The sequence below is a fragment of the Mus caroli genome, chromosome 13 (assembly GCF_900094665.2).
Source record: "Mus caroli chromosome 13, CAROLI_EIJ_v1.1, whole genome shotgun sequence".
NCBI lineage: Eukaryota > Metazoa > Chordata > Mammalia > Rodentia > Muridae > Mus > Mus caroli.
The window spans coordinates 60372827-60397986 of NC_034582.1; the positions used below are offsets into that span (position 1 = coordinate 60372827).

General features: G+C 37.7%; 1 protein-coding gene across 1 annotated transcript in view; it reads right to left on the reverse strand.

Moving 5' to 3' along the window:
* Mfsd14b (major facilitator superfamily domain containing 14B) overlaps positions 1–25160 on the reverse strand; it is a 59224-nt gene that overhangs the window by 4516 nt on the left and 29548 nt on the right. Inside the window, exons 3-10 of the mRNA XM_021180063.2 lie at positions 17642–17704; positions 12185–12312; positions 8769–8883; positions 5918–6136; positions 5418–5531; positions 3989–4060; positions 2422–2534; positions 89–186 (exon numbers count right to left, since the gene is read on the reverse strand). Of these exons, the coding sequence (XP_021035722.1) occupies positions 89–186; positions 2422–2534; positions 3989–4060; positions 5418–5531; positions 5918–6136; positions 8769–8883; positions 12185–12312; positions 17642–17704 (922 nt within the window). The remainder of the gene's footprint in view (positions 1–88; positions 187–2421; positions 2535–3988; positions 4061–5417; positions 5532–5917; positions 6137–8768; positions 8884–12184; positions 12313–17641; positions 17705–25160) is intronic.

Here is a 25160-nt window from a genome sequence, read left to right on the forward strand (position 1 = left end):
GCTATTGCTGTGGAGAGTGCAGAATTTCAAACTTCAGGACAGAGAGGTTCCAGATGAAGGCAACAAATTCAAGGAGTACAAATCTCACCTTGCTGATCTGACTCTGCATTCCGAGAGATGAGGGCACTGACTGCTGGGAATGTAATGCTGGACATGGCAGCCACAGTTCCTGCTGCCCACATCATCCTGAAAGGATTAAGGGAAGCTTCAGTCAGGCTTTAAGATGCTTTTAGTCAATATGGTAATAGGTCAAATGCTTTGTAGTTTCTTCATTTCCATTATATTTATTTTTCCCTATTTAAAGATGGATTTCCTGGGCAAAGCATGGCTTTTTCAGTAATCCTAGTAATCTCAAATCTAAAAGGTTCAGGTAGAAGTAGCCTGAATTCAAGGCCAGTGTAGGCTACAAAGTAAGTCTCTGTGTGAAAGAATCCATACTATGAAAACTGATCACAGGTTACCCTACTGCCATTTTCAAGTATAGACTCAATAAAGTTCTTAAAAGGATGCCGGTCTTCTTTATTTGTTTTAAATAAACACCACATCTCTATCCACCTCCCTCACATACACACACCCACTGACTTCCTGTCTTTCACAACTACCCCTGGGCTATGTGGTCTGTCAGCCTCAATACCACTGTCTGCTACCAAATGAATGAAGTCTGTTTACTTCAGCTCTTAGTGCTTTCCTCAGTTGAAGGAAAATGTTTATGTGAGTCATAACAATATGAGAATTAAGATTCAAGGCTCTTATGCCCCACTGAGCTATATACTTCCTTGGGATAGTCTTTGCTGAAAATGAAACATCTCATTATCATAAAGTCTTTTTAACACTTAAAGTGTTTTGACTATCTAGATAACTGAACTAGAGATCACAGGTCACACACACACACACACCCACACACACACACACACCACATTTTAAAAAAAGAGGAGGAGGAGGAAGAGGAAGAAGAGGAGGAGAAGGACCAGCCAAGTCAATCTTAGGCAAAATATAATACAGAATAAATGGTTCAAATGAAATCAGCATTTCATATATCTTCTTCCCAGCTAATCTCTATTGATAAAAACATTTCTAATAGTTCCACTTGTGAATGCAAAGAACCAATTCATGTCTAATATGGAGACTAAGACTCTGCAGTATCTAGCAATCAGGTGCATAAGGACACTTGCCATACCAAAAAAAAAGGAACTTTTTTTGTTCTTTTTAATTAATAGGCCTTAATTTGATCATTCTTTCCATTTACAGGAAGCTAAAATATGAATACTTAAAACTAACTTAGGATACTCACATGACTTTGGAGAAGGCATTCATGTTAATCACTGCTTTATTTTATGATATTACTAAGTTAAGTATGCCAGCAAAGCATCTATAGGCAGCTGTTATTCAATGTCTTTTTGTTTTGATGTCATATCCTGAGACTGTATGACTATGTTTAAAAAGGAGAAGTACAGAGGATAAGGCTTCAGAGCTCACTTTGACACCAGACATTTAGATCATGCCTCCTTCCTACAAGGCTTGGGGATCATCCGAAAAGAGAGGTTAAAATCTGAAAACATTTAAAGAGTTAGAGGTAGTGCAGTAAAACGGTATTTACAAGACATGACAGCACTGTTGCACATGTGAACTCACGGCAAGACCTGCACAAGATTTGGCCAGCCAAAATACTAGCATGGATGGAGGAGCTCATGAAGTCTCATCCTAATCAGAAGAGCTAACTGACAACTGATAGCTTCTGGGGAAAGGGGTGGGGAATGTCCATTTTCTTTAAAGATGCAGACCCTGAGAAGTTACTCATGTTCCATTAGATGTCCTATACGTCTACACACAGTACCAAGTACCAAGTGGACATAGTGAGTTTAAAAGCAAAAGATCACATGAAGTAAGGGAAAAGTTAGAATGGAGGGAATAGAGAATACATCTAATCAAAACATATACGATATTCTCAAACAGTTAAAAGAGAAAGTGGGCACAAAGCCATCTGGTGGCTCATACCTATAATACCAGCATTCAGGAGACCTAGGCAGAATTACTACAGGTTTGAGACCAGCCTGAGCTACAATACATGACTGTTTCAAAAACCAAACACAAACCCACTTACCACTTACTCCCAAAGAGAGAAAAGGAGAAAGAGAGGGGAGGGGGGAGGGGAGGGAAGGGGAGGGGAGATCATGAGCTCATGAGAACTTTATTACAGGGCTGGTAGATGACAACACACATTCAATTAAGCAATGACTCCAGATTTAGTAAAAATCTTTACAGGTCATATTAAATCATCTAGTTCCACTCTTGCCCATGGGTAAAATGTTGAATACATCAAACTAATGAAATAGCCCTTCTTTAAACATAGTTAAATGGTTTACATCTGTTAATTCGGTCTTTTTGTTTGTTTTGATAATACGTGAATTAGAAGAGGCTTACCAGGCCTGAGATCCAAAACCATACCAGGCAAGCTGGAGCATCTGAAAACCCAAGCCAAGGAGGACAGTGTTCTTATTCCCTAGTGATCTCATCAATTTGCTAAGGAAGACTGTCTGCAAAGGAAAGAAGACAGCTCTGAGATGCCACATGAGCACACAAGAATTTGATCACAAACTCAAATTCAGAGCATAAGCTCTTTTAGTAAAGTCCACTCACTGGACCTCTAAAGGGACACTGACAGTCTATGATCCCTAAGGCGAGGCAGTAGTGATAACTCTGTGGAAACAGAGTTTCAGGAGCTCCAGTGCTGGCCAGGATTTAAAGCTTTCGATCTTCTTCCAGAGAAGCCATCTAGCTGGTTCTCTACTGGTACCTCTCCCACGGTTGACACAGCTGCACTCCAGTTATCATGACCAGAAAGACTACACCTTAGTCTTCCTTGGAGAATGTCAACAAGCACTTATTGTTCAGCAGTTAACAATTTCACAAAATTACCAATGATATGAGCTTTAATAAATATATATTCTGTTAAATACAACTGGTAGAGACAGTATGAAAATGAAGATAAAGGCACCCAAGGACAAACAGCTAAGGTTAATGTAAAAAAAATAAACAACAACAAAAATCACAATAAACTTGGATGTTTAGCATAATCTGAATTTGTTGATACAGCCAAAACAAAAACAGCATGGAACAGCCTTTGCTCGCATGCATTCCCAAGAGCCTTGTCATTCTTTCATTTGGTTGGACAAGTTAGTTTCCCAGACTGCTCATTTCCTCTGCAGAGAGTTAATCACAGAAGAACATGAAGCTTGGCCTAGATACCATTTCAAGGGAACAAGCCTCTAGGCAATCCACAAAAGCTGCACTGAATGCTCCTGAAAGACAACAGGACATATACCCTTGCCTTTCTGGACTGACAACTGTAATAGGTTGGAAAGTGTTTACTACATATGTTGTAATGTATTGATTCTTATCTGTTTAGTCCTGGAGATAGCAGGATCTATAAAACATTTCTTTCTACCTAATTTTTTGCCATTAAGGAAACACTGAAACGCATTCCTCTGGTTAATTTTATAGTATCTGGTTATTTTTCCTTTAAAATAGTTTTATACCTATTTGTTCCATATTTGTATATATGTCCCAGCAAGTACATGAAGATCAGAGGACAATCTTCAAGAAACAGGTTTCTTCTTCTACCATGTAGATTCTGGAGACTGAACCCAGGTCATTGCTTGGTGACAAGCATGTCTTGCTGAATCATTTCACCACCCCCTTAAACTAGTTGTTCTGGAAGTGTGTAAGTATGTGTGAAGGTCTACTGAATCCCGAGGACCTGAATAGTCTGTGAATGACCCAGTTTTTTGAGCTGTGTCCCTGCCAGCTACCTGAATTCAGTGAGGTTCTCTACATGAGCAAGACACATCACAGCTGAGGCAACAGTTTGGAGGAACTCTTAGAAACTTGTACCCTTGACTTACTATAGATCTGAGGCTATCAGGATTGAAGGGGAAAAAAACAAAACAAAAACTATGTCACTTTAACCCACGTGTAAAGAAACACTCACCTGAGCCACAATGGACAGAATTCCTACCATAGCTATGAATGCTACAATTTTCACAGATCCAAAACCTATAACCTGTAAAAACAAAAGCAAAATAAAACAAAAAAAATACTTTTGTAATACAGGTGTTAGAGATATAATTAGTAAGAAATGGTAGGAAAAATAATTGAGGAAAGTTCACAAGAACAGTAGAAATTAGGACAGAGACAGAAGCTGAAAAAACCCCTATAATTTATATTTAAATATGACATAAAATAGTTGTAATTAGTAGGCATGAATTGTGAATTTTTAAAAAAATGTTATTATGTCTCATGTTTATTTAGTATTTCCTCTCTTAATCAGTCTATGTCAGTGGAGACAATGAAAGCATACAAAAAAGTATAAAAGAAAGTAATTCAACTTAATGTTGCCAAAGCAGAACTGGACTACCAGTCAAGTCAGTGGCTCTTGAGTCTGGGTGTATTTTAAATTTATGTGGACAACAGAATAAAGAACAGAAGGGAAGGAAAGGGAGAAATGCAATAAGATGCCAGAACACACTGAAGACCAATTCCATCCAACTCTAAGGGATGTCCTAAGATGGTTGTGCTTTAACAATCTCCCATACACTTCTAAGTAAGCAGCTGAGTCTGACTGGCAATTGACTTCTAAACCTCCAACTATAACAGTAACCATGAAATAATTAATACTTTTAAAAAATATTACTTTGTCTTCTACTAAAATTCTATAAAATATAGGAACATACATTAAAAATAACCTTATACAGTTTTACTTCATAAATAAGTATCTTCCTCCCAATCACAACTGGACAACAAAAATTCTAGAGCTAGAACTTCTGGCTTTTCTATTACTATCTCATCATATTCAATTACAAAATCTTAACTGGTGGGGTAGTTCATGCCTATAATTTCAGTGCTTAAGAGAAGTAGAGGCAGCCTATTATTATCAGCTTTATTCACTAAAACATGGAAGCAAAAGCAACAGTGAACTTATCACAAACTATAGACTGATCAGTGCTAATGCATAAAAGTACACAGGCTCATAAAAGGTACCAATGAACCACTTTGGTACCAATTGTGTACCTGTGGTGAAAAGATAATGACAGCTCTGTATATTTTCTTAATTTGGTTCAATCTAAACCCTATTTTAGAATAGGGTCTCAGAGCTAGATTTGATAGTGGATGACTTTAATCCCAGCATTTGGAAGGCAAAGATAGGTAGACTGCTCTGAGAACACCCCTGCCTCAGCAAGAAGCTATGCACGCCTGTAGTTCCAGTCACTTATGAGGGAGGCCATCACTGAAATCACTGGATTATACAAGGTCCCTGCTTATAAAGTCTCTAGAAACAATGGTTTCCTCAATTTATCTTAGACAAATCCCAATCTTTGATATTCTACATGTTGAAAGGCTTTTAGAAACCTACTACTCACCTGCCTGAGATAGAGAAAAAAGCTTGAATATTGCCCAGCTTCAGGAAGATATGAGAGAAACACTGTGATGCAGATCAGTAAGACAGTAGAATCTTTTCCAACTTTCTTTAATGACTGGGAATAAACAAAGGGCAAAAAACACTCGTCAGTGTTCTTTTGATAGTGACTCACTATTTTCATGTAACTTCTCTAAGACATCCTGAACATCTTATAAACAGACCATTAAAAAAAATTCTACACAACTCTCTAAGAAAAACTGATTTTCTCTGATTTGTAAAGTAACTTCTTCTAAATAATTTTAACTACAAGGTTTTCTTTCTTTTTCTGATCCAGGGTCTCATGGAGCCAAGGCTGGCCTCAAACTCAATATGCAGCTGAGAATGACCTTGACATTCTGACCTTCCTTTCTGCCTCTTCCACAGTTTTCATTATACATAAATTCACTCTAGTCTTCATAAACTGTTGATATTCAAGTTGCCAGTAACCAGGAATACAATTACCGCAAAAGGGTCCGCTTGTTTCCAAGAAATCTGAGCTCCCCAGGAATCAGGTCTAATTTTCTCTGATAGAGATTCCGGAACTGCTACCAAAATGAAGCAGATGTCTAGGAGAGCCACCACTGTGGCTACTAGCACAACAAGACTGTCTCCATAGTTTGCAGAGAGGTATGTCCCAATGGCTGGGCTGCTAACCAGACTAGCTGCAAAGGTGGCTGAGACCTATGGGGAAAAGTACAATCATTTAGGATCCTAATAGAAACATCAGTGGAGAGAGCATGCTCTTTCCGGAGTCCCACACACTGAAGATACACAGCTGCATAGCTGCAGCTAACCTCTCGGTTTTTGTTTTATTATTATTATTTTAAAGATTTATTTTATAAGTGACTATGTGAGCACCACGTACATGCCCGTTACCCATAGAGGTCAGAAGAAGAACTGAAATTATGCTTGGTTATGAGCTGCCATGTGGGCGCTGGGAATCAAACCTGAATCCTCTATAAGAACAACTAACTGCTCTTAACTGCTAAGCCATCTCTCCAGTCCCCTCTCTTAGTTTCAGCAAGACAAATATGTTCCATATAAATTTTAAGAATTAAAAAGAAGAAAAGCAATTTTGCTTAAAAATGTATTCACACACTGTTAACTAAGTGAAGATATGCTGGGGAGCAATGATTAACATATGATATAAATTAACACTGTAGAAACTCTCCTCATAGAACATTCACTGTTGTTTGTTTAATTGGAAAACAGACATGTGCAAAGAAGAGTATGAAAACAATTCCTGCAACACAGCACTTGCCTAGCATGTGATAGTAGTTTATTCCTATAATCTGAGTTCAAGGCTAGTTCTAGGGCTAGAGAGTGAGACTATCTCAAAAAACAAAATCACTGAAGAGCTGATGATGAAATCTACAAATTTCTAAGAAACACCAATAACTGGTTCATTCAAAAACACTATACATTCCCACACACCCATTTGTGACTTTATGGCTATTTCATTACCACAGTGGGGGTAGGGGTAGGGGATAAGCTGGTGTTCTTAAGAGAAATGGCTGCGACTGAAAGAAGGAAAAGGGAGGGAGGGAGGGAATATATAGCTAAGTAGTAGACTGACTAGCATACTCAGGATCCTGGGTGTGATCATTAATTAGCATCCCCATTCCAAAACCCATACAAAAGACAGTACAAAAGATTTTTGGAAAGGTTGAAGCCTTCTGGTTAGAGGCCATGGCCTTATTACACTGTACCCCTATGTTCTCCATTTATAAATATAATGTGAATTCATTCTCTAAATTATATACACATTAGAGTATCAAAAGCATACTGATAAGTTATTAAAACTAGAAGAGTCTATTTAAATAAAAGAAGTCACATAAGAACCCAGTGAGTTAAGAAAAAAATAATAAAGAGGACATAAATTGTAAGACATGATGGATTTGGGGGGAGTATGGGATGGATATAATCAAAGTACATTAAATACATGTATGGAATTTTAAGAGAATAGGTAACAGTGTTATTTAAAAGGAAACAACAGAAATCACTGTATCTGACCATGACTCCTGATAAATCAATGGCATTCTTATATCATCTATTATTCCACAAGTGAATACAAAAATACAACACATATAAAGGTATTCTATGCTAAAAAGTTTTAAAGGCTGTATTTTGGAATGAGGAATAAAGATGTGGAGAACTTTCATTTGGGAAACTAATTCCAGAAACTCAATATTTATCAAGTATCGGATGATGACAGAGATCCTAGTTTATTTGAAAAAAATCCAGGCAGGCACATAAATGCACCACAAATTGCAAAGACATGCAAATAGTTGTGGGAGCAGTACTATACTCTCTTAAGATGTTGAGTGAGCATGGGGTAGCATCCTCAAATGTTATGGGAACAATATTACTTAGGTTTTCATGAAGCCAAAGATCTCATAGCACCTGATGATACTGTCAAGTAGGCTACTTTATGTTTTTGTTTAAAATTACCTAAACCCATATTGTCCATCTCTCCTCTCATGGTGCCTTTCATGGTGTAGATTAGGGGTTAACCCCCACCCCCAGTATTTGTCAAAGCCAAATAAAATAACCATAGTCTGAGTCTCATTTAGTTCTAAGATAGTCAAGGATAAGCTTAAATTGGCTACACTACAGTTTCAGAAAGGAAAACATATTTTCACAGCTCTGATAGCTAACACAGCCCACCTTGAATGTGATCTTCTGCGCTTCTGACCAAATAAATAAATAAATAAATAAATAAATAAATAAATAAATAAAATGCTTCTGCTTACATTTTCTAATAGTTGTTCCCTTTTGTAACTATAATATCATTATAGTTGAGAGAATGAGATTGTCTAATATCAACTTAGAGAATGAGACTGTATACTATCAAATTATCACAAAGTCTCCTATAACTTTTGATATTCAACAACTATATGCTAAATGAATAGCCTCTTCCCCACTATAGTGTTATGTCTCAAACGAGTGCCTGAGACACAGTGCTGAGATCCTCACATTTCTCAAATCTATTTCTGGTGTTATTTTAAACCTCAATTTCCAGTCAAGTTTTAGTAAAATGGCAATTATTGCTCTAGTGTTAGGAAGTCTCCAAGCTGGGCATCATGGCAAACGCCTGCCGTCCTGGCACCCTGAAAGCAGAGGGGGGAGGAGCTGAAGTGCACGACATTTACTGAATCTGAGGCAGGCCTCAAAGTAACAAAAAATTCTAAGACAGGAAAATTACTAAAAACCCACAATACCAGCCCTAAGAGGAAGACTCTACGTTTGAAGTCAACTTGGCCTATCTCAGTTTTTGTTTCAAAACAAACAAACAAAAAGCTTACTATCTTACCCAGCCATAAGCAGTACTTCTTTCGTGCTCTTGAGTGAAGTCAGCTACATAGGCAAAAATTACAGAGAAAGTGACTGAGAAGACTCCAGATACAGAAATCATGCCAAAATACCACCTATAAAAGATTGTTTTAGAAAGAATATGATTAATGATATCATCTTCTACCAACTGAAAGACTATTTAAATTATTCAAGAGAGCTTTACAATCAAAGTAAAAGATAACCATGTAAATATTATACCCTAATGAAAATAAACGCAGGTATCTGTATATATACTTAAAGGCAAATATAAAATTAACTGGAATTTTGACAATATTGAAAGGCATACATGTTAGCAAAAAAGAAAAAAGAAAAACACAAAAGAAAAAAGAATGAAGGAAGAATAAAAGTTTTAAATAAAAAGGAAAGAATAAGAAAAGAAAAAATAGCTTGAGGTCTAATGAAGAAAAATTGCAAGTCTTTACAAAAAGAAAAACAACCCATAATCATCATTTTATTTTTTAGCTAATAAAGTTTTAAAAAGCAGTGAATACATACATAAAACTAGAAGGAAGAGGTAAAATTACTTTCAGATGACATTAATACACCTAGACAAAAGACTAGTAACATGAGTAGAATAATTTAGGCTAGCAAACGGGATTTGTTTTTTAAAATTTCTCACTAGAAAAGTATGACGTGTTAATATTTTGCAAAACTTAATTATGTGGTAGAAAATAAAATTATTATGGTAGCCAACAAATTTATAAATATTAACAAGAATTCCTGATAACCATATCAATGTATTTTCTCATAGGTAGAACATTTCAGCACCAGGAATTCTTGCCAGAGACCAGCCCTGGCACTCAGGTACTGAGGTAGGACATAGCTAGGATGATAACTTCTGGTCATGTTTTAACTTTCTTACTGTTCTGGTGGCCAGAAGCTGACAGCTTCTGGCAATTTAACTCTTACTGTTCTGGGACTAGAAATGACTTTTGGCATTTTCAGAGAGAAAGAAAAATAAAGAACAAAAGTCAGGCATGCACGTGCACACACGCGCACACACACACACTGGCTGGGCCTGACCATCTGTTTCATCAATTTCACAAGTGTACATGCATACTTATATACATACACATATACCTACATATGCATGTATTCACACACATATAGATACATACATATAGACATACTGTACACACATATAAACAGACAGACATATATGCATTTGGTGAATGGAGCAGAGTCCCAAATGCCACACATACATACATTTGTTAGATGGAGCAGAGCCCCAATAGCTACACTATATTTCTTCTCTCTGGCCTTTTTATACTTTCTTAGACAAAAGTTCTTTATTAAATTACATCGTGGATAGAATGTTATATAACGCAGTAATTACAGAAGGATGTTGACAATGAGTTCAAAGTAGTACTTAATTCTATAAGCTCTTTGTAAGTTCAAAGCAACGGTTTCACATGGCCTTGCTTTTTATCACATCTGTGGTTTCATCCTTGGATTTGATCTAGAATGAATGTTTTTACTTGATCACAAATCTGACCCAAGACTATTTTTCTTCTTGGTGCAATTTATGAAAGCTCATTGTATTCCTTACTGTGCAGGTTGTACTTACCATTCCATGAGGGAACATATTTGATTCTTGATTCTAACTATATCTTTCAGACCAAACAACTAAAACCATCTCCTTAAACTTTCTTCTTGGAAAGGCCATTAAGAGACTGTCCCACCTGGGGATCCATCCCATATAAAGACACCAAACCCAGACACTATTGCTGATGCCAACAATTGCTTGCTGACAGGAGCCTGATATAGCTGTATCCTGAGAGACTCTGCCAGAGCCTGATGATTAGAGGCTCACAGCCAACCACTGGACTGAGCTCGAGGTCCCCAGCTTTCTCTAGCTTTCCCAGCTAGAGAAAGAAGGAGCTAAAGGGGTTTGCAATCCCATAGGAAGAACAACAATATCAACCAACCAGACCCCCTAGAGCTCCCAGGGACTAAACCACCAACCAAAGAGTACATATGGAGCAACCCATGGCTCCGGCCTCATATGTAGCAGAGGATGGCCTTGTCAGATCAATGGGAAGAGAGGCCCTTGGTCCTGTGAAGGCTCTATGTCCCAGTGTAGGGGGATGCCAGGGCAGGGAGGTGAGAGTGGGCCAGTGGGTGGGGGGAACACCCTCACAGAAGCAGGGGGAGGGGGAATGGGGTAGGGATTTCTGGGGCGGTGGGGGGGTAGGACCGGGAAAGGGGATAACATTTGAAATGTAAATAAAGAAAATATCCAATAAAAGAAAAGAAAAATATTTCTTCTTAAAATTATTTGAATCAAATCAGGAATTTGATAAAGTCATTAATTCATCCAAACAGCATTAATTCATCTAAGTTCATCTTTGTGTTGATCTGAAGGAAATTTGCCCAAAAGGGTAGCTAATGCCCAGGAATCACTAGGCTATGACAGTGGCAGGAAAGGCATGTCACCAGTTTAGAAGCAATCCTGGAATGAATTCTCTGCTGTGCCTCTCCAGAGCGCACCCACTGCAGCCATGGAAAACAGTGGGCCATCTCAAGGAAACTCACTTGCTTGCCATAGCCTTTCCTAGATGGCTTCTTTCAAATACTGGCTAAGATACTATTCCATTGTCTAAGAAAATTAAAATTAAAACAAGGGGAAAAAAGACACTTGAGAAAAATCCTAACTCCTTTAAGATAATTAAATTATCTGGATTCATTATACTGAAGGAGAAAAGGTGATTAAATTCGTATCATGCTTTAGAATAAGCTAATGGTCTTCATGTAGTGTACAAGTGAAATAATGCTCATTAGTGCCACAATGCAATGAGACAACAAAAACAGTACATTCACAAAGTCAACCAAGCCACAGTGGTCAGGGCAGGAACTGTTACCACACTTTCAGCACTGACCCCCTACAACTGATAGCATGACATACCAGCTACTCTTAAAGACATTTTAAATTTCTTCAAGTAAAGTAGTTTATTTTGAAATGGTTAAAGAGTATTCTGCAGATTAAGGTAAAGGTTGAGTTCATAAATGATTCGAATTCTTTTGATTTTTGGATTTTTTTCTCCTTTTGGAATTATGCATGTATATGATAAGCTATCCTAAGTATAGGACCCAGATATAAAATAGAAATTATTCATATTCTATATATCCCTTATACACATAGTCTAAGTCATTTTATACAATTTTTTTAAATACTTTTTCATTTCTTTAAATACTTGTTCATTATGATGAGGGAAAGTTTATATACACTTGACCCATTCATAATTGTGTTACATCAGTGCTCAAAAACATTGGGATCATTTTACATTTTGAATATTTGGATTAGGAGCAGTGGCCAAAATAATTTTATTTACATAGGACCACACCAGTATGATAGTGACGGGCTCAGCAACTTACCATGGGTTAATCCTCATTAGTGGGATAGGGAAGCAGGTAAAGAAGACCGTGCCAAGGAGAAAAGGCTTCCTGCCCCAAACATCAGAGAGAGCGCCTATGAGCGGAGCACTCAGAAAAGAGAGCAGGCCCTGGAGAATAAACAGAAGCAAAAGGTTAGATTTAAAATGTGAGCCCTCTATTACTTATAATTCATTCTTTCTTTCTTTCTTTCTTTCTTTCTTTCTTTCTTTCTTTCTTTCTACACTGAATGAGGAAGGAAAAGAATCCAACTTTAGAGAATCCCACCACCTCTCCTCCTACCTTCATCTGCTGGTCCAGAAGCATACAGGATAGATTCCCTTCCTGCACCCATCTTCCTTGCCTCCAGAATCTTCTGGGGCACACCCCCCCCCAGCTTTCCTGAGCCATGTGCTATCCTCGCTGAACCCCCATTCTCCCACTACCTCTCAGACCACCTGACCATGACCTGACCTGATCTGGAACCATACAGCCCAAGGATACCCATCAGAGGCTTGCCACACCAGGATCATCAAGGTTAGGTGGCTTCCCAATACCTACTACAACCAGAACATCCAGGGACTAAAGCCATCAAAATGGCAAAAGACCCTCAAAAGAATACAATCAACAAAAGCCAGGACAATATGATAACCCTACTACAGTAGGCCCTAGATATCCAAACACAACCAAAGCACAAGAAAATGACCTTCAATCCAATCTTGTAAAGATGATAGAGGCCTTTAAAGATAAAATCAATAAATCTCTTAAAGAAATACAGGAAAATACAATCAAATGGGTAGAGGACTTTAAAGAGGAAATAAATCACCTAAAGAAATACAGGAAAATACAACTACACAGGTAAAGGCGATAAATAAAACTGTTTAAAGCCCGGAAATGGAAATAGAAGCAATAAAGGAAATACAAACTGAGGGAATCCTGGAGATGGGAAACTTAAGGAAGGGAACAGTAACAACAGATGCAAGCATCATCAACAACATACAGGAGATAGAAGAGAGACTCTCAGGCATACAAGATACAACAAAAGAAATTGATATCTGTCAAAGAAAATGTTAAAGCTAAAAAATTCCCTACACAAACATGACATCCTTGAAAAGACCTAACCTAATAATAGGAATAGAACAAGGTGAAGAGCCCCAGATCCAAGGCCCAGAAAATATTCTTGACAAAATCATAGAAGAAAACTTTCCCAATCTAAAGAGATGCCTATAAACATACAAGGAGCTTAGACAACACAAATTATACTAGACCAGAAAAGAAAATCCTCCCACCTCATAGTAATCAAAACACAAAATCTAAGAAACAAAGAAAGAATATTAATAGCAGCAAAGGGAAATACAAAGGCAGACCTATTGGAATTGCACATGACTTTTCAACAGAAACTCTAAAAGCTAGAAGAGTCTGACAGATATCTTGCAACCTCTAAAAAAGCACAGATGCCAACCTAAACTCAATCACCATAGATGGAGAAAAAAAGGTATTTCAAGACAAATTGAAATTAAACAATATCTATCCACAAATCAAGCCCTACAGAAAATACTAGAAGGAAAACCCTAACACAAGAGGATAACTACATCTAAGAAAACATAGAAAATATGTAATTCCATACCAGCAAAAACAAGGAAAGCACACACACACACACACACAAACTAACACCATCAACACCAAAACATCAAAATAACAATTAACAATCACTGGTCATTAATATCTCTCAACATCAATGGACTCATATCCCCAATAAAAACACACAGGCTAACAGAATGGATGCAAAAACAGGATCCATCATTATGCTGCATACAAGAAACACACCTCAGCAATAAAGATAGGCATTACCTCAGAGTAAAGGGCTGGAAAAAAGTTTTCCAAGCAAACAGACCCAAGAAGCAGGATTGAATAGCCATTCTAATACCTAATAAAATAGACTTTCAACCAAAATTAATCAAAAGATTCGGAGAAGGACATTCCATACTCAAAGGAAAAAAATCTACCAAGATGATATCTCAATTCTGAACATTTATGCCCCAAATACAAGGGTATCCACATTTGTAAAAGAAACACTGCTAAAGCTTAAATCACACACTGAACCCCATACCTTAATAATGAGAGACTTCAACACCCAACTCTCACCAATGGACAGGTCATCCAGACAAAAACTAAACCAAGAAATAATGAAACTAACAACACACATTATGAATCAAATGGACCTAACAGACATCTATAGACTATTCCACCCAAACACAAAAGAATATACGTTCTTCTCAGCACCTCAGATCCTTCTCCAAAACTGACCACATAGCCAGTCGTAAGACAAGCCTCAACAGATACGAGAAAACTGGATAACTCCTCTTATCTTATCAGAACACCATGGATTAAAGCTGGTATCCAACAACAACAGACACACCAGAAAGCTTATGCACTTATGGTGTGGCAAGAAGAGAGAGGAGTAGAGAGAGAGATTTATAACAGAATTATTTCTTGTTACTATGATGTAATTCCTAATACCTCCTTTTCAAACCATCTTCATTCATTCATTTTATTAAGTGATAAAAACAACCATGTCCTTAATGGTAACCTGGGTATTTATTTTGTCTTTTATGATTTGCATGGCTTAACTGCTAAGTCTATATATTTCTCTGTTAAAATCATGGAAAGAGAACTTCAGACCAATTTTGCTTATGAATATCAATGCAATAATACTCAATAAAATGCTCATAAACTGAATCTAGGAACACACCAAAAACATTTTCCATCAAATCAAGTAGGCTTCATCCCAGTGACACAGGGATGGTTCTATATATAAAAATCAATCAATGAAATCCACCATATAAACAAACTGAAAGAAAAAAAAAAAACACATGATCACCTCATCAGATAATGAAAAAGCCTTTGACAAAATTCAACATACCTTCATATTAAAAGTACTAGAGATAGCAGGATACAAGGCACATACCTAAACATAATAGAAGCAAAATAAAACAAGGCAATAGCCAACATCAAATTAAATAGAGAGAAACTTGAAGAAATTTCACTAAAATCAGGGACAAGACAAGGCTGTCCACTCTCTCCCTATCTACTCAATATAGTGTTTGATGTTCTAGCCAGAGCAATAAGACAACTACAGGAGATCAAAGGGATGCAAATTGGAAAGGAAGGAGTCAAAGTACCGTTATTTTCAGATGATATGATAGTATACATGAGCAATCCCAAAAATTCTACTAGAGAAGAACTACAGCTAATAAACACCTTCAGCAAAGTGGCTGTATACAAAATTAACTCAAAGAAATCAGGACCCCTCGTATATACAAGTGATAAATGGGCTGAGAAAGAAATTAGGGAAACAACAACCTTTACAATAGCCACACATAATATAAAATATCTTGGTGTAATTACGTCTAACCAAGCAAGTATAAAACTTATATATAACAAGAATTTCAAGTTGCTGAAGAAAGAAACCGAGGAGGATATCAGAAGATAGAAAGATCTCTCATGCTCATGGGTTGATAAGATTAACATAGTGAAAATGACCATCTCACCAAAAGCAATGTACAGATTCAATGTAATTCCCATCAAAATTCCAACGCAACTTTTATAGATAGTGAAAGAACAATTTTTCAACTTCATATGGAAAAATAAAAAATCCAGAGTACCAAAAAAATCCTGAACAATAAAAGAACATTTGTAGGTATTACCACCCCAGAGTTCAAGCTATATACTACAGAGCAATAGTAATAAAAACTCCATGGTATTGGTATAGGAACAAACAGAGTGATCAATAGAATCGAATTGAAGATCCTGAAATAAACCCACACATCTGTGGATACTTGATTTTTGATAAAGAATGCAAAAACCATACAATGGAAAAAAGAAAGCATCTTCCAACAGATGGTGTTGGTCTAACTGGATGTCTCTATATAAAAGAATTCAAAGAGTTCCATATCTATCACCCTGTAAAAAACAAGTCAAAGTGGATCAAAGAACTCAATTTAAAACTGGATACATTAAATCTAATAGAACCGAAAGTGACAATAGCCTTGAATTTATTGGTATAGGTCACAACTTCCTGAACAGAACACCCATGGCTCAGGCTCTATAATCAACAATAGATCAATAGCACCTCATGAAACTGAAAAGCTTCAGTAAGGTAAAAACACTCATTAGGGCAAAACTGCAGCCTACAGATTGGGAAGGAATCTTCACCCACCCTACATCTAATATCCAAAATTTATAAATAACTCAAGAAGTTAAACACCAACAACCCAAATAATCCAATTACAAAATGGAGTATAGAGCTAAACAGAGAATTCTCAACAGAGGAATCTTGAATGGGCAAGAAACAGTTAAAGAAATGTTGAAAGTCCTTAGTCATCAGGGAAATGGAAATCAAAAAGACTGAGATTCCATCTTACAGAATGGCTAAGATCAAAACCTCAAGTGAGAGTTCATGCTTGAGACTATGAGGAGAAAGGGGAACACTCCTCCATTGCTTGTGGGAGTGCAAATTTATACCATCTCTTTGAAAATCAATCTGGTGATTTCTCAGAAAACTGGGAATAGTTCTACCTAAAGACCCAGCTGCACCACTCCTGGCTATATACCCAAAAGTTGTCCCATTATACCACAGGGACACCTGTTCAACTATGTTCACAACAACTTTATTCATAATACTCAGAAACTTGAAACAACGTAGATGTCTTTCAACTGAAGAATGATTGAAGGAAATTTGATACGGCTATACAATAGAATACTAAACAGCTATTAAAAACAAAGACATCAAGAATTTTTCAGGCAAATAGTAATTAAGAATATCATCCTGGGTAAGTTAACCCAGTCCCCAAAGGACATGCATGGTATGTACTCACTTTTAAGTGGATAGTGGCCATAAAATTAAGAATACTCACACTACACGCCACAAATCCAAAGAAGGAAGGCCCTAGTGAGGATGCTTGAATTTCACTTAGAAGGGGGAATAAAATAGTGGTAGGAGGCAGATGGAGAGAGAGAACTGAGTGGGAGAAGGGACAGGTAGGGAATGGGGGGAAGATTAAGGATCAGTTGTGGGGAGAGACAGGCCAGATGGTCAGATGGCCATAAGAATGAGTGGAAAACTAGGAAGGGGTGGCAGTGTGGGGAATATCTAATAGGTGAGGCTCCCAAGAATCAACGTGAGTGACCATAGCTGAGATTCACAGCAGTGGGGATATGAAACCTGAAGAGGCCACCTCCTGTAGCTAGGCAGGAACCCCAGTGGAGTAACATGGTCAACAACCAACCCACCCACAAAACCTTCAACCCAAAATTTTATGTCGCCTACAAGAAGTGCAGGGATGGAGGATGGAGCAGAGACTGAATGTCAACCAATAACAGGACCAACTTGAGACCCATCCCATGGACAAGCAACAATTCCTGACACTATTAATTATAAATTAGCACAATTGTTCTTACCTTTACGCCTTGAATGAGCCCATTCATGAGGAATGTGTGTTGAGGAAATGTTTCATGTAAAACCTATAAAAGCAAACAAACATTAAGACATATTCAAATACAAATTAAAGGTGAAGATTTTATACTTTATTATTGGAAGGCTAAACAAATAAGATCAACTGTAAAGTCAAATATTAGCTGTAAATGTCTTATAAAAGACAAACAAATGAGCAAATTCCAGGGCTACGGAGTAAAACCTTGTCTCAAAAATAAAATAAACATCTTGAAGACATGAAAAGGCAGTAACATAATAAAACACTATGCAAGAACCAAACAAGGTAAGCCTCAGCACTCATAGGTGCTTTTGTCATAAATTATAGCTAAAGGAGTAGCCAATAAATATTTTTTTTTCTACAACATAAGTGTTTATTCCCAAAGGATGATATAAAACTCAAGGTTGAACTCATGTTCATCACTTGAGGGTAATCCAGAAGAAAAAAAAAATCAAGCTTTAAATACGCATTACAACAATCCTAATCTAGCTTGGAGAAAACTCAAAAATAGCTTTTAAGGAAACATTTTTGCCCAAATACAATGATCAGCACCTAATCAAAGATAACTATATAGTTCCCATATATATATATATATATATATATATATATATATATATATATATATATATATATATATATAAAAAGAAGATACTATAAGTAATAAACACCAAAAAGTCAATTTAAGGGAAAAAATTCCAGTGACTTGTGAGATAGCTCAGCAGTTAAGAGTACCTGATGCTCAGCTATTTGATGGAACACACGGCCCCCAATGGAGGAGCTAGAGAAAGTACCCAAGGAGCTAAAGGGGTCTGCAACCCTATAGGTGGAAAAACAATATGAACTAACCCCCCGAAGCTCGTGTCTCTGCATATGTATCAGAAGATGGCCTAGTCGGCCATCAGTGGAAAGAGAGGCCCATTGGTCTTGCAAACTTTATATGCCTAAGTACAGGGGAACGCCAGGGCCAAGGAGTGGGAGTGAGGGTGGGGGAGGAGAGTGGCGGGGAGGGCATGGGGGACTTTTGGGATAGCATTGGAAATGTAAATGAAGAAAATACCTGATTAAAAATAAAGAAAGAAAGAACAGATGGGAAACCAAGAGTCCAAAAATGAAACATTAAAAACAAACAAACAAACAAACAAAAAAAAACGAGTACCTGATGCTCTTTCAGAAGATCCAAGGCTAGTTCCCAGTAGCCAAATGGAATAATTTACAACTGACTATAGCTCTGCTTCAGGGGCTACGACACCCTTTAAGGTCTCTGTGGGCAGCTACACTCTCATGCACTTGCTACACTGACACATATTCACAAATTATCTTTTTTAAAAAACCCTCACTCTGCACACCTTCCGAACCAGAGAAGAGTCAGCCTCCAGGGAGGACTCTGACCCCAGGATTCAGGCGAGACCGCCATCTTGTATCCTGGGTCTCTCTGAGGCTGGTCCACACAAGAGAATACACGGGCTGCAGAAGCAACAGAGCTTCTTGAACGGGGTCTCTTAAGGCCTTCATCTTCAGCCAGGAGGTGGAGCTGGGCTCCACATCTCTGTGCACCTTCCCTGCCAGAGGTGAGCTTGCCTGCAAAGAGTGTTCTGGGACTCAGGTGAGAGTTGGACTCCCAGGAGTGCTGACAGAGGCTAACAGAATCACATGTGGAACAAGCTCCAGCCAGAGACAGCTTGAAATTAACACCAGAGATTACCAGATGGCAAAATGCAGAAAGGCATCATCAGAACCCAGTACTTCCACCACAGCGAGTCCTGGATACCCCAACATACCGGAAAAGCAAGATTCGGATTTAAAATCATATCGCATGATGCTGGTAGAGGATTTTAAGAAAGGCATTAATAACTCACTTAAAGAAATACAGGAGAACACTGCTAAACAGGTAGAAGTCCTTAAAGAGGAAACACAAAAATCCCTTAAAGAATTACAGGAAAACACAACCAAACAGGTGATGGAATTGAACAAAAACATCCAAGATCTAAAAATGGAAGTAGAAACAATAAAGGAAACCCAAAGTGAGACAACTCTGGAGATAGAAATCCTAGGAAAGAAATCAGGAAACATAGATGAGAGCATCAGCAACAGAATACAAGAGATGGAAGAGAGAATCTCAGGTGCATAAGATTCCATAGAGAACATCGGCACAACAATCAAAGAAAATGCAAAATGCAAAAAGATCCTAACTCAAAACATCCAGGAAATCCAAGACACAATGAGAAGACCAAACCTCAGGAAAATAGGAGTAGGTGAGAATGAAGATTTTCAACTTAAAGGGCCAGCAAATATCTTCAACAAAATTATAGAAGAAAACTTCCCAAACCTAAAGAAAGAGATGCCCATGAACATACAAGAAGCCTACAGAACTCCAAATAGGCTGGACAAGAAAAGAAATTCCTCCCGAACACATAATAATCAGAACAACAAATGCACTAAATAAAGGCAGAATATTAAAAGCAGTAAGGGGAAAAGGTCAAGTAACATATAAAGGTAGACCTAGTAGAATTACACCAGACTTCTCACCAGAGACTATGAAAGCCAGAAGATTCTGGACAGATGTTATACAGACCCTAAGAGAACACAAATGCCAGCTCAGACTACTATACCCAGCAAAACTCTCAATTACCATAGATGGAGAAACCAAAGTATTGCAGGACAAGACCAAAAACCACACACGAATGCAGCCCTTCAGAGGATAATAAAGGGGAAACTCCAACACAAGGAAGGAAATTACGCCCCAGAAAAAGCAAGAAAGTAATCCTTCAACAAACCTAAAAGAAGATAGCCGCAAGAACAGAATCCCAAATCTAACAACAAAACTAACAGGAAGAAAAATGTCAAAACAACAAAAAAGAAATTTTTAAAAAGTACAAACACGCATGTGTGCGCCCGCACCCACACACACCCTACAAAGTCTGTTTTGTGTTGACTAAATATTCCTGAACATGGAGCGTGCCTTAAAGTGTAGTTGACCTACTCAGTGTCACTCCATTGGAGAGAACTGACTTTCTCTCTCTAAGCAAATATTCATTGGAAATAGCTTCTTGGTTAGGAATAGAACTTTGTACCCATTTCCCTTTCTCTGAGCTTGGATTTGTGTCTGGCTCAAGTTTGTTTAGATATTGTGTATGCTACCCTCTTCCTCTAAGGCTTAGGGATCTATGCAGAAAGTAAGACAGAAAGATTGTAAGAGCCAGAGATGATGGATGACTCCAAGTAAACTGAGTCTTCCAGACACAATAGGGCTAATGCACATATGAACTCACAAAGACTGTGACAGTATATTTTATTAATACCAAAAAAGCAAATGCTTGCTATGTGCAATGTATTGATAGTCTGATTAAACCAGGTCACCAGGAACATGTTGATGGACATCTCAGTCTGACAATCATAAAATCTGTAGACATGTTGTGAAAACTACAAGTATTCATGATCAGAGTACTAATAGGTATTCTGAAGTACCAACAACACTCTCTGGTTACTTAACCAAGAATGCGAGATTTCAACTCTATTGATCCTCTGATTTATAAATGAACTCTGCTGGAACTTTAGGATCCTATGGTTTTTTGACAGAAAAAGTAGAAAAAGGAAATGAAGCTTTCGATTTTCTTAAAACAAGAATATCAACGTGGTCGTTAAAATCAATTACAATAGCATGGCACTGTTACAATATTTTAATAAAGCACTTACAGTAAAAAACAAAACAAAACCCTATCCTCATCAATGTTGATAGTTAAATAAATGTATGAAAAAGTAAAATATGTCATTTAAAACAGTATACCAAATCAGGTTACCTACAAGACATTAGTAAGACAATCTATTGGATCTATTAGCCAAGATAAAAAAAAAATTGATGACACAAAATACAAACAAGGTTAGGAGCAACAGAAACTCTCATGCACTATGAGTGGAAATACAAAATAATAGAGTTACTTTATAGTTTATTATAAAGCTAAACATACATTTAGCATATGATCCATCTATCATGTTCCTTGGCATTTGTACAGAGGATTTGAAAGTGAAACTACACAAAAACCTTTCCACAGATTTCTGGTATATTACTAGTGCTGAAAGACAATGAGTTATTAATTAAAGGTAAAAAAACCAAGCCGAACCAAAACAAAACCTATAAATGCATACTCCCAAATAAAAGAAACCAATCTGAAAAGGCTGTATTCTATAACACAATGTTCTAAAAAAGAAACATCATAGAGAATAGTAAAAAGATTACTGTTTTTCATTGTCATGTGAACTGCCACTATAGTAGCTGATTTTGATAAAGGTGCTTTACAAGGGTCATGGCTGTAGAATACAGAAAATCTTTCTACCTTCCTCTCTTTTTTTTTATGAAATTAAAACTTTTAATAATGAAATTAAAATATATTCACATTGTATTTCCAATCTTGGTATCTAAGCTCTACTTTTTTCTATTGAAAATGATGGTGAATCAAAGTTATTAGAAAATTCTTTCAATAGCAAATTTCATTTTTTGAAGGATGTATAACTCTTTAAAAAAAAATAGAGGGGGGCCAACCAACAAAGAGAGAGCTTGACCTACCAGGAGTTCTGATAGCACCAGGCTCACAGGAGGTCTGCCATAGCCAGGCTCACAGATCAGGTGCTCCAGACCACCTCCCACATCCAGAGACAGCCTGACCCAAGGAGGTGCATCATAACCAGGCTCACAGGAGGGGGCAGACTCCAGTCAGAGATAGTAAGGCTAGTTAACATCAGAAAAAAACAGATGGCATGAGACAAGCTCAAGAACCAATGCCATTTGGCACCATCAGAACCCAGTTTTCCCACCACAGCAAACCCTGGGTATCCTAACACACCTGAAAAGCAAGAATCTGACCTAAAATCCCATCTCATAAAGATGATAGGGGACCTTAAGAAGAACATAAAATAACTCCCATAAAGAAATACAGGAAAACACAAACAGATGAAGGAATTGAACGACATTTTCCAGGATCTAAAAATGGAAATAGATTCAATAAAGAAATCACAAAGGGAGGCTACCCTGGAGATGGAAAACCAAGCAAAGAAATCAGGAGTTACAGATGCAAGCATCACCAAAAGAATACAAGAAAAATAGAAAGAATCTCAGGCATAGAAGATACGCACAGAAAATACTGACACAACAGACAAAGAAAATACAAAGTAGAAAAAAGTTCTTAACCCAATACATCCAGGGAAATCAAGACATAATGAAAAGACCAAACCTAAGAATAATAGGTATAAAATAGAGTGAAGATTCCAAATTCAAATGGCCAGGAAACATCTTTAACAAAGTCATGGAAGGAAACTTCCCTAACCTAAAGAAAGACATGCCCATAGGGCTGGAGAGATGGCTCAGTGGTTAAGAGCACTGACTGCTCTTCCAGAGGTTCTAAGTTCAATTCCCAGCAACCACATCGTGGCTCACAACCACCTGTAATGGGATCTGATGCACTCTTCTGTGTGTCTGAAGGCAGCTACAGTGTACTCATATAAATAAAAATAAATAAATCCTTAAAAAAAAAAAAAAAGACATGCCCATAAATGTACAAGAAGTCTATAGAAGGCCAAATATCTAGGACTAGAAAAGAAATTTCTCCTGTCACATAATAATCAAAACACCAAATGCTCAGATCAAAAGCTGTAAGGGGGGAAGGCCAAATAACATATAAAGGCAGACCTATTAGAATTACACCAGACTTCTTACAGAGGCTCTAAAAGCCAGAAGATCTTAGACAGAATCATGCAGACCCTAAAAGAACAATACAATAAAAGAGTGTGAGAAACCACAGAAACTATACAAATGCTTGGAGATGAAACAAAGATCATTGAAAAAAAAAAAACTCATAAAACAAAAGCAAAGAAGAAAAGACTTGCTAGACACAAATAAAAATGATAACTTTTCTGGGATATGCCTAAGTGGGCTCTAAGAGAAATGTTTCATAGTTTGTAAGAGCAAATATTAAAAGTTTAGATGATAGGAGTCCTCTGGAGGAAGCCAAGATGCCCTTCCTGAGCAGCCTGCTATCCAGTGGGACCTCCATTCTCCCTGCACCTCTCCTTCCACCTTCATCAGACCTGTGAATTCTGAACCATATAGGTAAGCTTCCTGTCTTAGTCAGGGTCTTACTGCTGTGAACAGACACCATGACCAAGGCAGGTCTTATAAAAAACAACATTTAATTGGGGCTGGCTTACAGGTTCAGAGGTTCAGTCCATTATCATCAAGGTGGGAGCATGGCAGTATCCAGGCTGTCATGGCACAGGAGGAGCTGAGAGTTCTATGTCTTCATCCAAAGGCTGCTAGTGGAAGACTGACTTCCAGGCAACTAGGGTGAGGGTCTTAAGCCCACACCCACAGTGACACACCTACTCCAACCAGGTCACACCTATTCCAACAAGGCCACACCTACAAATGGTGCCACTCCCTGGTCCAAGAATATACAAACCATGACACTTCCCTTCTCCCACTCATCTTCCCTGCTTGGTGAGTTATCTGGGCATGCCAAGCTGCCCTAAGCAGTCTGCTAGCCCAGGTGAACATCCATTCTCCTGCCACCTTCTACACATTTTTGTTAGACCTGTGCCTCCTGAACTATACAGTCCTATGGATCCTGAACCATAAAGATGTGCAGATCCAGAACCATACAGCTAAAGGATACCCATCAGAGGCCTGATAAATCGGGACTATTAAGGTTACCCCTAACTCACCCAATATCTACTACTACAGGAAAATTCAGGGACCAAAGCCATCAAGATGGCTAAAGGCCCTTGGAACAGCACAATCAGCAAAAGCCAGGACAATATGACACCTTCAGAACAGTTACCCTACAGAACACAGCATGCCCTGGATATCCTAACACAACCTAAGCACAAGAAAATGACCTTAAAGCCAATCTTATAAAGATGATAGAGGCCTTTAAAAAGGAAACAAATAGATAACTTAAAGACACAAAGGAAAATGCAATCAAATAGGTAAAGGAAATAAATAAAACTGTTCAAAACCTGAAAACGGAAATAGAAGCAATAAAGAAAACACAAACTGAAGGAATTCTAGGAGATGGGAAACCTAGAGGTGTAAACAGGAACAACAGATGCAAGCATCACCAACAGAATATAGAGGATAAAAGAGAAGCTCAGGTGTAAAAGATACAATAGAAGAAATTGTTACATCAGTTGAAGAAAATGTTAACTCTCAAAAATTCCTAACAAAAAACATCCAGAAAGTCTGCCATACCATGAAAAGTCCTAACCTAAGAATAATACAAATAGAAGAATGTGAAGAGCTTCAAGGCCCAGAAAATATTTTCAACAAAATCACAGAAGACTTTCCTAATCTACAGAAAGAGATGCCGCCAGGCGTGGTGGCACACACTTTTAATCCTAGCACTTGGGAGGCAGAGGCAGGCGGATTTTTGAGTTCGAGGCCAGCCTGGTCTACAGAGTGAGTTCCAGGACAGCCAGGGCTATACAGAGAAACCCTGTCT